We start from the raw sequence: 13,937 nt of genomic DNA, 5'->3' as shown, positions 1-13,937 counted from the left end.
CTTAAGAACACCAAACATATTTCATGCATCTGTGCCTCTCCATCTGATGCAATTCTGCAGGCAATCTGGAACAAGTTGCATCATCACCTTCACGACGCTCCACTCCCCAGCCCCACGCGACCCTGTCTTTTCGATCTCTTGGATGACATCGAATTGAACATCCTTCGGATAGTGGATGTCTTCGAGGAACAGCTTTCACCAGACGCCTGTCTTCCCTTACCGGTCGGGGAAGTCTCGCATTTGGCTCCTTTCGCTTTCCATGTTTTGGATCGTTTTATTGCTCCCTTGCCATGTCGCAGCAAGGCAGGTTCCTTCTCATGGTCAGATGCTGTTGGCTTGCCTTTCGACACACTCCGTAGCGTCTTGTCCTGGCTCTTGACAATTTTTTTGCAACCTTTGTCCCCGGCACGGATCATCCCTGTACTAGAAACAGTAGGAAATCCACCAGTGTTTAGACTCACACAGCTAGAGCGTCTGTATAAGCCTGGCCGGAGGCTCAAATGTCTCATAATGGACCCGGGACTAAGAAAAATGTCACCCGTTCCCAAAGTCATGCCAGGGTAGGGAAGGGCATCCCGTGTGTAGAGGGAAGAGATGGCACGTTCCAGGAGGATCCGATCTTGTCTTCTGGCGGTCAGTACAAATGCTGGACACGAAGAAGACATCTTTGGCCGCTCGAGTTCACTGTCCACTGCGCCGGATAGGTGAAGACTCTGTGGGCAATGCGTCTTCTTGATGATGATGTTCTGCGAGTCTGGCAGGGTCCGTGACGCGGCCAGTACTTGCATAGAAGGCCGACGAGGCAGTGGAGGCAGTGGACTGCTACCGCAGGCCAATGGTGTCAGTTCGAGAGACAAAAATGAATATTCTTTCAGTTTCGCCAACACAGACTTCTGTATATTAGTCAATGCGGCAGCAGACTTGAGTATCTCGGTCTTCCATTTTTTTTCCTCGCATGCCGATGACGCGCTAAGCACCAACTCGAAGTTCTCGTCGAGGTATTGGAAAGTCAACTTCCAGGAAAATAGGCACCCATAACAACGCAGTCCTATCTCGGTACTTAGTGTAAAAATCAATACCGAAGGCAGTTTCCTTACCTTCCCCGTTTCTCAATGAATCAATCTTCAGGTCGGAAATATAGAGGCAGGCCACTGCTCGAAGCCTCCGGTAGTCATCACTTGGTTTGGCAATTAACAGATGATAAGGAAAAAGGATGCAGACCATGTAGCCTCCGGTAATATGGTCTGAAGTCTGGTACGTGATGTGAAGAACACCGCAGAGTGTCAATGGGCCCAGCTGTTTGTAAGCATCACTAACCGTGTTCTGCAGATTCAGTCTTTAGTTCAGCGACTATGTCCTCGAGTAGCAGATCGGGGCTATCTTACCGATGCAGAAAGATCCATGAGCCCCTGTAATGAAAGAGTCTTGTTGACCAGTGCGTTGTTGACAGGATTGTTAATCCCATGATTGATTTCGCACACCACCGCGCGGACCCTTTCAAGCACCTGCCGAATACCGTCATGGGCGGATGGGTCGTCTTGGATATGCGTCCACCTTAGTAACTCCTCAAGCAACAGGGGATATTTGCACAGACGCTGGACCGGCTGCCAGATTATCAGCACATACGGGCAAGATGGATTAGGTTATTCAAACCTTGATAAGTAGATCGTTCAAAGACATAGCCTTGTTTTCCTCTTGTGTCTGTCTTTCCAATGATGCAACAGACTTCGATAGCGCCTCGAGTCCCTGTTCATATATACGCCAATTGGGTACGGATTGGCGGAGAATATTGAAATCCACTGTAAGTAAGCTATAGTTCTTACAAAATACTTTGTAGGCTGTGAAGGACTCGGACTGCACAGATAAGTCAACAGCCGAAGCAAAATGGGTCAATAGGGGGAATACTTACTAGTTTTCCCACTTCTCGCGCAACTTGCAAAGCCTCTTTGGTCTCTGCAGCCAGCACCTTGAGCCGAGAGTCCACCGACGCTCTAAAGCTGCGTGATCTAAGAGACTTGTTATGTAGGGCTCGGAGTCCAAAGTCAATTGCACACAGGCGCTTGTGCAGCCCCTGGGGCATCAAGTTATCGAACTCGGCCCCTGCAAGGCTCGAGATTGGCGTCAGGTTTCGAATTTGGGCCAGGAAGTCCTCATGTGTATCGCGGATCTGCTGAATGTTATGATATATTTCCGGTCGGACGGAGACTATGAAGAGCGCCTGAAGATAATGAATCAGTTAGCCATCAGCGGTATATCTGCGGGACTTCCTGAAGAAAGATAAAAAAAAACTTCGGAACCATACATCAGCAAGTGCTTTCAGGCCGAAGACATAGTCACATTCAGTGGTGATCAGTTCTCGGAGAACACGGCGCCTCTTGATGGCCCGATGCTGGGCCTCCTCATCGATGGAGGAGCTCAATGTGGGCCTTAAGCTGTCCAAAGATTCACGGACATCAGATCTTATACTCTGGTTTGTCGTGCTCTGTGTGGTTCCCCGCGATCTTACAACGCTTTGACTAGTAATGCTTAGAGTAGCAGTCTTTACAGTTCCCAAAGTTGATGAATGGCGTGATAAGGATTCCCACCCTTTTTCCTGCACCTCCTGAATAGCATGCAGGGATGACAGGTCAGGGGCGAGATCCTGCTTATCTTCTATGAGTTCTTCTGGCCAGCCTTCGATGTATCTTTCAGGAGGATGATAGCCCTTCCTGGATCGGAAGCTATTCATCCATCGCTTGAATGCGGCCACGTGGTCCACCGAGGTTGCAACAGCATGTGTTCCAGTGATTTCCACCTCGAATTCAGGTTTTTCCAAGATGAGTAAAGGAGGTTCGGCAATATCCTTGGATTCTTCCATGATGGTGAGCGTGGTGGAGAGTCAATCTCGGACTAGCACATGGATGCAGGAAATAGGCCATGCTTCGGTTTTATCCATCCCATGAACAGTGACGCTGATGACCAAGTGGAAGCAATGACCAGGTGGAAGCAACGACCGGCACAGATCCTCACATGGGGAAAGCATGATATACTATCTTCACCGGAAGATCTCACATGCCGAACATGACTTCTAGTGCAAGAAGGAGCGAATTCCATGCAGCCAGTGCACTGCACACTTACAATAAGGTTATCCGACCGCTGTCGCTGAAGTAAAAGTCGCCTATACATTCTGCACCACCTAGCTTAGAATAAAATTCTGAAGCGCTGGTCCTACCATGTAGAGGTTGCCCATCACTCTCACCGATGAATCTGAGTTCATCGACAGCATCGGTGCTCCCTGATTTCAGGCTGATCATACCACAAGGAGCCAAAGTGGCGATACAAATTAGCATCAGTGGTTCACAAGAGTGACACCTGTTGCTAATACCTTTGACAGCTGATGGTCCGTCAGTGGCCACAGTATAACTAAACCGCGCGGATGGGGCATGGCCAGCCCGTGGGCTCATCTCGACGAACCCTGTGAGCTGAGTTGAATGCCATATCTACTAGACATAGAACTCGCCACCGTGGAGCATCTTGAGAGGTCGAACACGCGTCCTGATGAAGCCCTCGACGTGGTTGTTGTGCAGCGCTTTCAAAGCGCACGATGCCAAGAAGGAAGAAGTTCCCCCAGATTTCCCACCGAAAGAAGACCCACCGCCGCTTCCCGCGCGATCTGCCTGCAACAGCCTGAGCTCTCGCCGCTCACTCTCCTTTCCTACATCCACGTACCACCAATAATGTTTTAATCCAACTCCCGCTCGTTCTAGAATGGGAATACCCATGGACCGCAATATACATGCTCCTACAGTAGCCTCCGGCCCTACGTCCGGAGGGGCCCCTCCCCGCGATCTGTCCAAGCTCGGCATGGTCGACCTGATGCAAGAAAAGGAACGGATCGAAGAGGAACTTTCAGCCCTGAGCAGCGTTCTCGGCTCGGTAAGTGACTCTTGGTACTGAATGTACTTGCCACTCTGTGAGATGCTGGCTAACAATATGTTCCACTAGCATGGCGTTAATATGAACACATCTCTGACAACCTTCGATGGTTTCCCACGAGACGATATCGACGTTGCCCAAGGTGAGTCACTGCTTTTGCTCCCATCGTGCAGTTTCTAAGAACTGGCTAGTACGCACTACCCGAGCCCGGATTATTCGCCTGCGAAACGACCACAAGGAGGTTATGTCACATCTAGAGAAGGGTATCTACAACCACTTTGCGAATCTGCAGCGCGCACAGGTGGCTGCACCAGCTAGTGGCAATGTGGATGGTACACCAGGGTCAGGGAATGGCGTATCAGATACTGGGGCAGCCGGGTTGCCATTCGCGAAGGTCAATAGCGTGGTGCCTGGAAGCCCTGCCGACCAGGCTGGTCTGAGGGTCGGCGACACCATTCGGGGGTTTGGGAGTGCGAATTGGCTTAATCATGAACGTCTCTCCAAGGTTGCAGAGATAGTCCAGCAAAGCGAAGGGGTACGTTGCTTTAGATCCTCCCTTGCCTTCTGCGCGGGTTGATGGGAACACTTCAATACTGCGCGCGCTTGGAAAAAAAACTCTGGACTAACCTCTCCTAGCGTTCTGTTGCGGTCAAAGTTGCCAGGAAAGAACCTAACTCAACCAGCAGCGTCGATTTATCCCTCGAACTCGTCCCCCGCCGTGATTGGGGCGGCCGTGGTCTGCTGGGCTGTCATCTAGTGCCGCTATAATAGACTCGATGATGTGATCTTCTGTACTTGGAGCAATCCTTGCTACTATCTAACTCTTATGAGGAATGCGACATGGTTTCATGACTAATTCTGTTTGTTGTTGAAAGGAAAATACTTAGGGAAGCATCCAGGACGGCGTTGCGGTTAGGCTCCATGTACGAAATTGCGCCATCATGACCATGAGTTATCCACCATTTCATACGCAGAGTAGATAGCTAGAGTGCTTTTCATCCGGACAAATGCCCGCGGATCGACTGCATTTGCCGCGGTCCTGCGGGGCACTGACGGCCTGAGGCCTGATGCCCACGTGACCGCAGGCTTTGGTGACCGACTCGGGGCAAAAATTCCATCAGCGTTGGAATAACCTTCCTCTCTAAACTCCTCCCTGCCCCCCCGTTCGATCGAACACCTTTGGTACCTACCTACGTTCCATCGACTTGTCGCTTCTGACGGTCGATTTTTAAACTCCACCGGCTGCTACTGACTTTCTTTTCTCCCTTTCGTGGATTCTCCCAAGACATACATTCATCATGGCTGAGGTACCGACCTTCAAGCTTGTCCTCGTCGGTGACGGTGGTACTGGAAAGGCAAGTTCAACCTCGATGAATCCTCTTGTTCTGCTTACTCTGGTGGATGCGGCTCATCGCTGTCTCGACACCGGTTGATGCTCGACTGCATTCCTGTCATGCGTGTTTACCCCTCTCTGTTCCCGTCGTCGCTATCAACAAAAAACTTCATCGCCCCTCCACCTCACCGAGTGGGACGTCATTACTGACTTTAAAATTTCCTGACAGACCACCTTCGTCAAGCGCCACTTGACTGGCGAGTTCGAGAAGAAGTACATTGCGACCCTTGGTGTCGAAGTGCACCCTCTCGCTTTCCACACCGTATGCCCCGCCGGCAACCCCGCTTTGTCCATTCCGCCGTCTTTGTCTCGGTCCGACTAACCCTTCTACCAGAACCTGGGTAACATCCAGTTCGACGTGTGGGACACTGCTGGTCAGGAGAAGTTCGGTGGTCTTCGCGATGGATACTACATCAACGGACAGTGCGGTATCATCATGTTCGATGTGACCTCCCGTATCACCTACAAGAACGTCCCCAACTGGCACCGTAAGTGCTTTCACTTTATCCACACAGTGCGTTTGACATCCGACTGACAATGTACTTCAGGTGATCTCGTCCGTGTCTGCGAGGGTATCCCCATCGTGCTGTGCGGTAACAAGGTCGATGTCAAGGAGCGTAAGGTCAAGGCCAAGACCATCACCTTCCACCGCAAGAAGAACCTCCAGTACTACGACATCTCCGCCAAGTCTAACTACAACTTCGAGAAGCCTTTCCTCTGGCTCGCTCGCAAGCTGGTCGGCAACCCCCAGCTGGTAAGTCGATTCCGTGCCTGCCTTTGGCTCTTGCCCTGACTAACGATCGCTTCCCAGGAATTCGTTGCTGCCCCCGCCCTTGCTCCCCCCGAGGTCGCTGTCAACAAGGAGCTCATGGAACAGTACGAGCAGGAGATGCAGGCCGCCACCCAGATGCCCCTGCCCGACGAGGAGGACCCCGATTTGTAAACGCATGGTCAATGAAGGCTGGGGCTGGGGCTTCGGCCACGGGCTCGTGGCAGTCGCTCTGTCCCGATAACTGGGTACGTTATGCAAGATTTCGAATCACGATACAATGATAGCGGTGGGAGGAAATAAGCCCGAGAACGGTCGGCATGATTATGCATTTGCAATATTTACCACTAGTAGTCTAGACTCTGATTATCTCTACAAAGTTCCTTTGAAACGATGACACTGTTTACCGCCCATCAACTATCACGCGATAGCTGCTGGAAAAGTTCCAAGGTTTTTTTTTCTATCACTCAATACCTACAAACCGTTCCAAGAGAAGGACAAACACCCAAATACCCTAGCATACGAACACCATCAGGACAATACCAACCCACCTTCTTCCTTTCCATCTATTTCCACCTAATCTCCCTACCTAAAACTTCGTAGTTACCCATCCCCATTAGCCAATAATATGAAATAGAAATAGCAACTTGCTTCCATGCTTCCATTAGGTTCAATCGGTTCGGACCCGTCCCCATCAAACGAACGAATCATTTTATCCACATACCACGATCAATAAATAATATCCAAATCTATCCAAGAAATTCTACTAATGTACGTAGTATACTGTTGTTATACCTGGGCCGTAATAAATTGTGGTGGTATGACGTCACCGGTGGGATGATCAGGCCGAGCCCAGTTTGTTGGTGGTTGGGTTGGGTTAGGTTGGGTTGTTGGGTTTCAATGACTACCGTGTCTACCTACTCCGTAGACTATTGCTGTAGTATTTGGGGTTATGTCTTTTTTGGCGGGGTGAGAGGGGTAAGAGAGATTAATGGTGATTGGGTTGTGGTTTATTTTGTTTATTAGGTAGGTAGGTAGGTACTACTATGTAGAGGGGCAGGGTGGGTTAGATGGAATACTACATATCTAGTTGAGAGCTTTGTGCTGAAGAGTGTGTAGTAATCAACTTCTTAGCTATTTCTAGGCAATTTATCTGCTTTGTGCATGCGTTGTGGGGGGTGGATTGGGGAATGGTGATGAGGGGTTAGCTACATTCAGTAAACAAGACTTGGGAAGATGGCGGTGCAGACATTGGTGACAATCCAACTGAAGGGGGAAAAGCAAGGTAGCGAGGTGTGATGAAAGCAGAAGACATGGGAAGATAGAAAGAAAGGGCAGTGGAAGGAAAGGGAAAGGGGTCTAGGGTTGGGGTATCTCGCAGAAAGGGGTTCAGCAAAGTTCGAGCTCAAAAGCCATCAACGCCATAAAAGCAAAGGGAACGTAGATGATGATCGTCAAGAGCGAATATTCTAGAAAACAAGTTAGTATCAACGTCAAGAATAAAGGGACGTAGGAAGGATGGACTTACGAAAAGGAAACGGAGTTCGCGGACTCCCAATCTGCCGACATCCTTCGAGGCCTTTTCGTCCAAAGCACCCTCGACAAGCTCCCGCTTTTGATCCTGCAACTCGAGAATTCGGTCTTCGACGGTATCCTTCACCACGATGCGGTGAACCTGTACAGGGCGGATCTGTCCAATGCGGTGAGCTCGGTCGACTGCCTGCTCTTCCACATAGGGGTTCCAGAACGGGTCGTAGATGATCACCTGCGATGCAGCAACAAGATTCAAGCCTGCGTTTCCAGCTTTCAGCGAAACCAATAGGATGCGGCAGTCCGGGTCTTCTGTGAAGTCCAGCACAGACGCAGTACGATCAGGCACCTTCATGGTTCCGTCGTAGCGCCGATACTGCCATCCCGCGCGAGAGATGGGGATTTCAAGCAAGTCGAGCAAAGACGTGAACTGACTGAAGATAATTGTTTTCTCGTTCCCTTCACGGTTCTGAGTGTCTCGCAAGATCTCCATGGTCTTGTCGAGCTTGGCGCTTGGGACCCAGATCTTTTCCAGACGACGCAGGTACTTGGACTTTGCTTTCTTATTCTTTGAACCTTCCTTCTTGAGCTGTGCAAGGGAACTCTTTGTCTTCGACGCTTTTTCTTTACCCTTGCCCTTAATCCCGCCCCTCGCCTTGGCCTTCCCCTTCCCCTTGGCCTTGGGCGTAAAGTCTTCATCGTCGGCATCATCGTTGACAATGAATCGAGACAAACTTCCGGCATCGTCGCTATCGTCGCTATCGTCGCTATCATCATCGCTGTCGTCGTCGCTGTCGCTGTTACTCTCATCGGCATCGTCATCCTCCGTTGGATATGCCGTGCTTGTTTCATCTGACGGAGTGGGAAAATGCACCTTTGCGAAAGACCGATAATCCGTGATCTTTTTGGGATCAATCTTGGCGCGACAGTTGGGACACTTGGCATCGGATACTTCCTGTCCATTCCTTAAAGCCACGTTTGGGTCGGAAAGTCCTGAGAAACATTCTGCGCAAGTTCCGTGGCCGCAAGGGAAGAATATCAGAGGGTTTTCGACAGCATCAATGCAGATAGGGCACTCATAATCTTCGTTGTTCTTGATCCGGGTAACAACGTCGGCGCTAAATGCTTTCGCATTCATGATGAGATCCGTGTCCTCCTCCGTGGTAGCGATGGTAGCGACGTCGGCGCCAAACTCCTTGATGAGGTGAGGGTGACAGCATGCTTGTCGGAGCCGAAGAAGCAGCACAAGGATATTGGAATAGTTGCGCCCTAGATTGCCTCTCTCGAGGTATCTATGGACCTCAGCTTGACTGCGGTCCTCCAATGCCTTGTAGAACTTCTGCTCTTCCTCACTGAAAACAGCATGCACGATGTCCGTGGTCTTAGGTGGCAGTTGTAGAATCGGTTTACCGTCTATTGTTGAGGTTTTGGTTCGTCGCAAAAGGACCGCCTTCAGCAAAACTTGGAGTTGCAGCATTGTCTTCTCACGCGCGGCGCCGGAACCAGCGTTCTTCAGTGGACGAGTAAAATCCTAGGATTCGGAGTTAGTTACTATTCAGCAGGACAAAGAACGGGATCGGCTTATACTCACCCGATTGAATGTTTCCAGATTGTTGTAAGGGCGAATGCGTAGAAACTTGAGCAGCGAGTGTAACTCTTCGACATTATTCATCATCGGAGTCCCTGTCATGCACCAACGGTAGGTGGTATTGAGCTGACAGCATGCAATTGCAGATTTCGCATTTCGGTTCTTGATGAATTGTGCTTCGTCAATGATGACACGATGCCATGTACTGCCCGACCCCAGACAAGGAAGGTCTTTCATGTATTGCTTGGCCAGGGTAGGATCGCGCTTCTCTAACTCCTCGTTCTTTTGCTTTCGTTTCAATTCCGACGACAGGGTCCCGAAGGTGGTGATGACCACATTGTACCGCTTCAAATCTCGGAAGTTTCGGGATCGCTTATCGCCATGAAGTACGTAGACCGAAAGCTGATGTCTCCCAGGCCTGACCACCTTTTCGATCTCTCGCTTCCATTGCTGCACCAAGGCAACTGGGGCAACTATCAGCGTTGGTTTTCGCTCGAGATCCGTCGATGGCCGGGACACTATAAGAGCAATGGCCTGGATGGTTTTCCCAAGGCCCATGGCATCCGCAAGAATACCACCTTTATTCTCGCCCTCTTCCATCGACTTCATCCAAGACAGCCCCAGTTTCTGATGCTCCATGAGCGTGTACCTGAGAGCCTCGGGCGTCCCCTCACGATTTTCCAAAGAGATCTCAGAGTCCGGCCGGATGACTTCGAGCAGTTTCTGGAGCTCGTCTTCTGTTTTTTTGGGGTCCTCAGAGGGGCCATAATAATCACTAGAAATGTCAGTCGACAATGCAAAGGACTTACTCATCGGGCACCAGATTGTCACTCACCTTAGGTAATCCATGGCCATACCGTAGCCCCCCGGGCCTGGGAAATCATCTGGATCGAGATCGAGGTATGAACTGCTGCTTGCAGACGTGGGCTGGCTACCCAAGATGACCCTTCCTGCTTGCTGTAGCATATCCCTGCCTGCATTGAGCCTTGCCATTGTATTGGACATCACATGAGGTCCAAAAGCAGGCCCAGGTCTTCCAATACCACTGGACGAATATGGTGAGATATAGAGCGCCTTTGAGGCAGATTGTGGAAAATGGTAATCAGGTCCATGTGATACTCGAGGGGACCAGGGGTGACTCCGGCTCGTTGGAGGACGTTGCCGACGAGCGGGGGAGTTCTGGACGTGACGTTGAAAATCATCCGAAGTAATCTCTGTGACATCACTATCATCGCCATCACGCAAAGGCTGGGCTACTGGTCTGCTGTAGACAGTCGAGCGATCGCCGATCTGCGAGTAGGAAGAAGGTGATGCCGTAGGCCGGGTTCGAACATGGGGGTAACGGTGCATACCACCTACAACTGGCCTAGCGGACGAAGAAGTAGCTCCAAGTGTGGCCATAGTGGACCTCGAGGAGTGAGAAGTGGTACTTTGCGCGGATAACGGCTGGGACGGCGTAAGGAGGTAGCCATTGACTTGGCGAGCATGTTCAGCTTCACGAAGCTCCTGGGTCCGGCGTTCTTCCCACCGAGCCACTGCCCTTCTCCCTTCCTCTGGAGCCCCAGGTGCAAGCATACTGGACCTCGAGGAGTGAGAAATACTACTTCGCGAGGACGACGACTGGGGCGGCGTATCGACGTAGCCGTTGAGTCGGCGAGCATATTCAGCGTCACGGCGCTTTTGTTCCTGACATTGCGCAATGAGTCTCTCTGCTCTCATATGCTCTGCATGTACATCTTGCATGGTATGTTCTATGTTGAGGCCCAAAGCCTCGCATATCATGTCATTGTCCTCTGGATCAATGTCGGGGATACTGTTTTGGGACGCATAATGAGTGCCAGAAGGACACGGTCGCTTATTACGTCCAGACGATTGTCTAAGCGGGGCCTCCAGACCATCTGAGTCCTCACCTTCATCGTCGTCTTCATAAACATCGCCATCGCCATCGTTATCGTAATCGGCATGCCGACGCTTTTGAGATCGGAAGCGCGAAGCCTCTGAAGATGAAGACGAACTCGCCTGGGGAGGCTTACGAATACCCCAAGCCGAATGAGGGGCGCCATCTAGCTGGGCGAAGGGTAGGCTGGAGTTGGCTGTAAGCCCTCGCGGGACAAATGGAGGATGAGTGGACCGGGTCCCAGCGGGATGGCCTCCCAGCTGCCGTAGTCGCGCTTCCAAGGCTTTGATGGTGTCCAAGATTTCTTGCCTGTCTTCCACTGCATCCGGTCGTTCTTCTTCTAAACTTTGTAGGATCACTTCGTGGAGTTGGATATCGTCTACGATTTCCTCGATAGACGACGCGTCGGCCGACGAGGCCATCGTGATGGTTGGTCGGTTTTCCCGAACTCGCGAACCGCCCAAGAACTCCGAAGCCTGATCGGTCGATCTGCCCCCCAATGAAGGGCGATCGCGTGTGTATTCCTCGACGCACTTCGAAAATGACACAGGTTCAAGTCACGGAAGGGTTTGACAGGGGGAAACGGTCAGAAGAGAGGAAATGGAGGGCGGGCGTTAGACGGGGGGGAAAATGAATTTGGTGGTTTTGGTGTTGGTGGTTCGGGAACGTCGCGATGTCTTGGCGGTCCCTGGCAGGCGATAAAGTGTCGATAAAGAGTCGATGAAGATCCAAACTGTTGTTGGTGTTAGAGACAAATCAATCTGGCTTTCTTAAATACGATCAGTGTTACTGGTGAATCCAGTGAGGGGGTGAAAGGGACACGCATGCTTATGTGTCATTCATTGTGACGGCCCTGTGATGGTGGTGGCAATCTCCGTGTCCTTTTTTTTCGCAGGTTTCCTCTCCAACTCCCTTTCCCTGCAGGAACCCCATCCTAACTTGGATGCAAGATCGATCACTGTCGGAACAACCCCCCTTCCCGCCGTCACTCATTTTTCTCGCCACCATCATGATTCACGGATCATATCGTTGACAAATTCACCTTTCACTGTGTTTGAGTCATTGTCATGTATCCTGCCTGAGGCACTGATACTCACTGCTTGGAAATATAGCCCACCCTGCATCCCATTCATTCATTCATTCATAGTATCCTTTAGCTTCAGACCTTCAGATGAGAAAACAGAGGTCCTATAGGGACCCTGTGGCCTATACTGACGCTACACACGCTAACACAACCGAGGAGAAGAATAGCCTCAATCCTGTTCTTGTAGCTAGGCGGGCATCCTACTACGGAGATATCCGTCAAAGAAGGAGACAACAAAGTATATATAGGGTGATCCTGTCGGCAGCTATTCGATTACACTAGAACTAACTCTATGGATTCTGTTGACACTTGCAATTGAAAAGGCGGTCACCGCCGCTCCCTCCGACCACAGATAGGGCCAACCCCCAACCAATATGCGATATAAGACATTTGCCGTCAAAGCATGGCTCGAGTCATGGAGGAAAGAGACCAGACATAACAAGATAATAGGTATTACTCTATGGCAACGAGTTGATCGGCTCAATAGGTGGCCATACAGATCTTGACACGAGAAGGTTGCCGCGGGCCTGGAGGTGATATTTGCTGGCGACACACAGGGTCATGCGACAGGAACTGGGATGAAACGGCACTTGGCCTGAGTCCAGCACTGTCAGCATGGTAGGTGGCAGGCCAGTGGTGAAACATGCCGAAGATTTGATTTCCGGGAAATACCTATACCGTAAGAGAACAGGGAGAGTTCCGTGTTGTAGGCCTCAGCATCAATAACAAGGAAACCTCAGAACGATAGCCATTAGAAGAAAGGCTGTTCAAAGTCAGAATCTAGTTAACTCCGATGCTGGGGTCCATGTATAATTCCACTCCATCTGGCTCGATTCTAAACCATTGATGTGAGGCAGTGCATCGAGACACTTGTAGTATGAAGCCACATGACAAGTCAGGCGACACCCCTGATACCTGGTATGGGTGAGACAGATATCGCAGGAAGTTGTGTTCAACCCAACAATCAAATGTAAGGTAAAATAGCATCTCACTCTTGTCCCGCAGGCGAGATTGGCTGGGCCTCCATTTCAATCATACCCAGTAGGTACCAGAATTCTCGGCGTGCACGCTGAACGACCACTTCAACCAAACGAACGCTCCTTATGTTTTCCGAGCCAACAGACCAATGGAAGAATCCCGTCTATTGCACGCTGCAAGCCACTCGGGGATTAGAATGGTCCAGTACATCCATAGTATTCATGGATTTAACTAAGACATGACGGTAGTACAGACCACTCCCATGTCTGAAGTTGATTGGTTATGTGTTAGAGCAAATTTTAACCACGACGTACCTCGCAGTTGCTAGCCATACCTACATTCAAGCCGTCCCGCACCTGGGAATGGTCTCCCAATCTCCCAGGCCCACTCCTTGGACACAGAACCGGTCTAGTTTAGGAGACGGCGGTGGGACTGTGGGCCGGCTATCTCGGCTATTCCCGAGTACAGTTGTAGCCACCACATGGCGCAGTGGACCAGCCTTTTGGAAACTTCAATCTTTAGGGTATTCCGAGTGAGATTGGTGGTATATCTAGCTCCAAGGCCCCGTGCTCCAGGGGATTGAGGTGGTATCTCGCCTCTCCCGTGGTCCGAATGGTTACACTGGCCCCCGTGGTCCTTCGAAAGACCAACCCGTCCATGGTTTCGTTGGCCAGCCTCTCCTCGCCAGCATTGTGGCAGGTTTGGCAGTCTATGGCCAGTGCACCGGACCTCTGCTATGAAGTCTGATTGGTCTTATTGTATTGTACTTGCTCTGTCCTGTTT

At 50.8% G+C, this 13,937-nt stretch overlaps 5 protein-coding genes across 5 annotated transcripts; 3 read left to right on the top strand and 2 right to left on the bottom strand.

The window, feature by feature from the left end:
- Positions 1-3: 3 nt before the first annotated feature.
- On the bottom strand, positions 4-2,985 carry BO94DRAFT_277169 (putative Rho guanyl nucleotide exchange factor). Its single transcript, XM_025606600.1, has 6 exons — positions 2,303-2,985; positions 1,910-2,218; positions 1,654-1,854; positions 1,386-1,604; positions 1,098-1,323; positions 4-1,048 (listed from the first exon to the last, which is right to left on the bottom strand). Exons 1-6 carry the CDS (start codon positions 2,855-2,857, stop codon positions 90-92), a joined length of 2,469 nt encoding a protein of 822 aa, XP_025471263.1. The 5' UTR covers positions 2,858-2,985; the 3' UTR covers positions 4-89.
- A 642-nt stretch (positions 2,986-3,627) lies between these two features.
- Positions 3,628-5,050, top strand: BO94DRAFT_277334 (putative 26S proteasome non-ATPase regulatory subunit Nas2). Its single transcript, XM_025606601.1, has 4 exons — positions 3,628-3,915; positions 3,985-4,057; positions 4,107-4,450; positions 4,552-5,050. Exons 1-4 carry the CDS (start codon positions 3,748-3,750, stop codon positions 4,681-4,683), a joined length of 717 nt encoding a protein of 238 aa, XP_025471262.1. The 5' UTR covers positions 3,628-3,747; the 3' UTR covers positions 4,684-5,050.
- A 175-nt stretch (positions 5,051-5,225) lies between these two features.
- On the top strand, positions 5,226-6,592 carry BO94DRAFT_484593 (Ran family GTP-binding nuclear protein). The gene is made up of 6 exons (XM_025608963.1): positions 5,226-5,297; positions 5,478-5,570; positions 5,643-5,796; positions 5,857-6,062; positions 6,120-6,325; positions 6,458-6,592. The coding sequence occupies exons 1-5, from the start codon at positions 5,286-5,288 to the stop codon at positions 6,249-6,251; spliced, it is 597 nt and encodes a 198-aa protein (XP_025471261.1). The 5' UTR covers positions 5,226-5,285; the 3' UTR covers positions 6,252-6,325; positions 6,458-6,592.
- A 939-nt stretch (positions 6,593-7,531) lies between these two features.
- BO94DRAFT_581891 (DEAD/DEAH box helicase) lies at positions 7,532-11,514 on the bottom strand (the record flags this gene model as incomplete). The annotated part of the gene is made up of 4 exons (XM_025615438.1): positions 7,532-7,546; positions 7,606-9,138; positions 9,199-9,970; positions 10,031-11,514. 4 exons carry the CDS (start codon positions 11,512-11,514, stop codon positions 7,532-7,534), a joined length of 3,804 nt encoding a protein of 1,267 aa, XP_025471260.1.
- Positions 11,515-11,732: 218 nt separating this feature from the next.
- Positions 11,733-12,401, top strand: BO94DRAFT_276872 (uncharacterized protein). The gene has a single exon (XM_025606599.1). The coding sequence runs from the start codon at positions 11,951-11,953 to the stop codon at positions 12,284-12,286; it is 336 nt and encodes a 111-aa protein (XP_025471259.1). The 5' UTR covers positions 11,733-11,950; the 3' UTR covers positions 12,287-12,401.
- The last annotated feature ends 1,536 nt before the right edge of the window (positions 12,402-13,937 follow it).

Source organism: Aspergillus sclerotioniger (genome assembly GCF_003184525.1).
Source record: "Aspergillus sclerotioniger CBS 115572 chromosome Unknown BO94scaffold_4, whole genome shotgun sequence".
Classification (NCBI taxonomy): Eukaryota; Fungi; Ascomycota; class Eurotiomycetes; order Eurotiales; family Aspergillaceae; genus Aspergillus; species Aspergillus sclerotioniger.
Note: the sequence above shows the minus strand (reverse complement) of the source record. Positions and strands in the feature narration are given on the sequence as shown.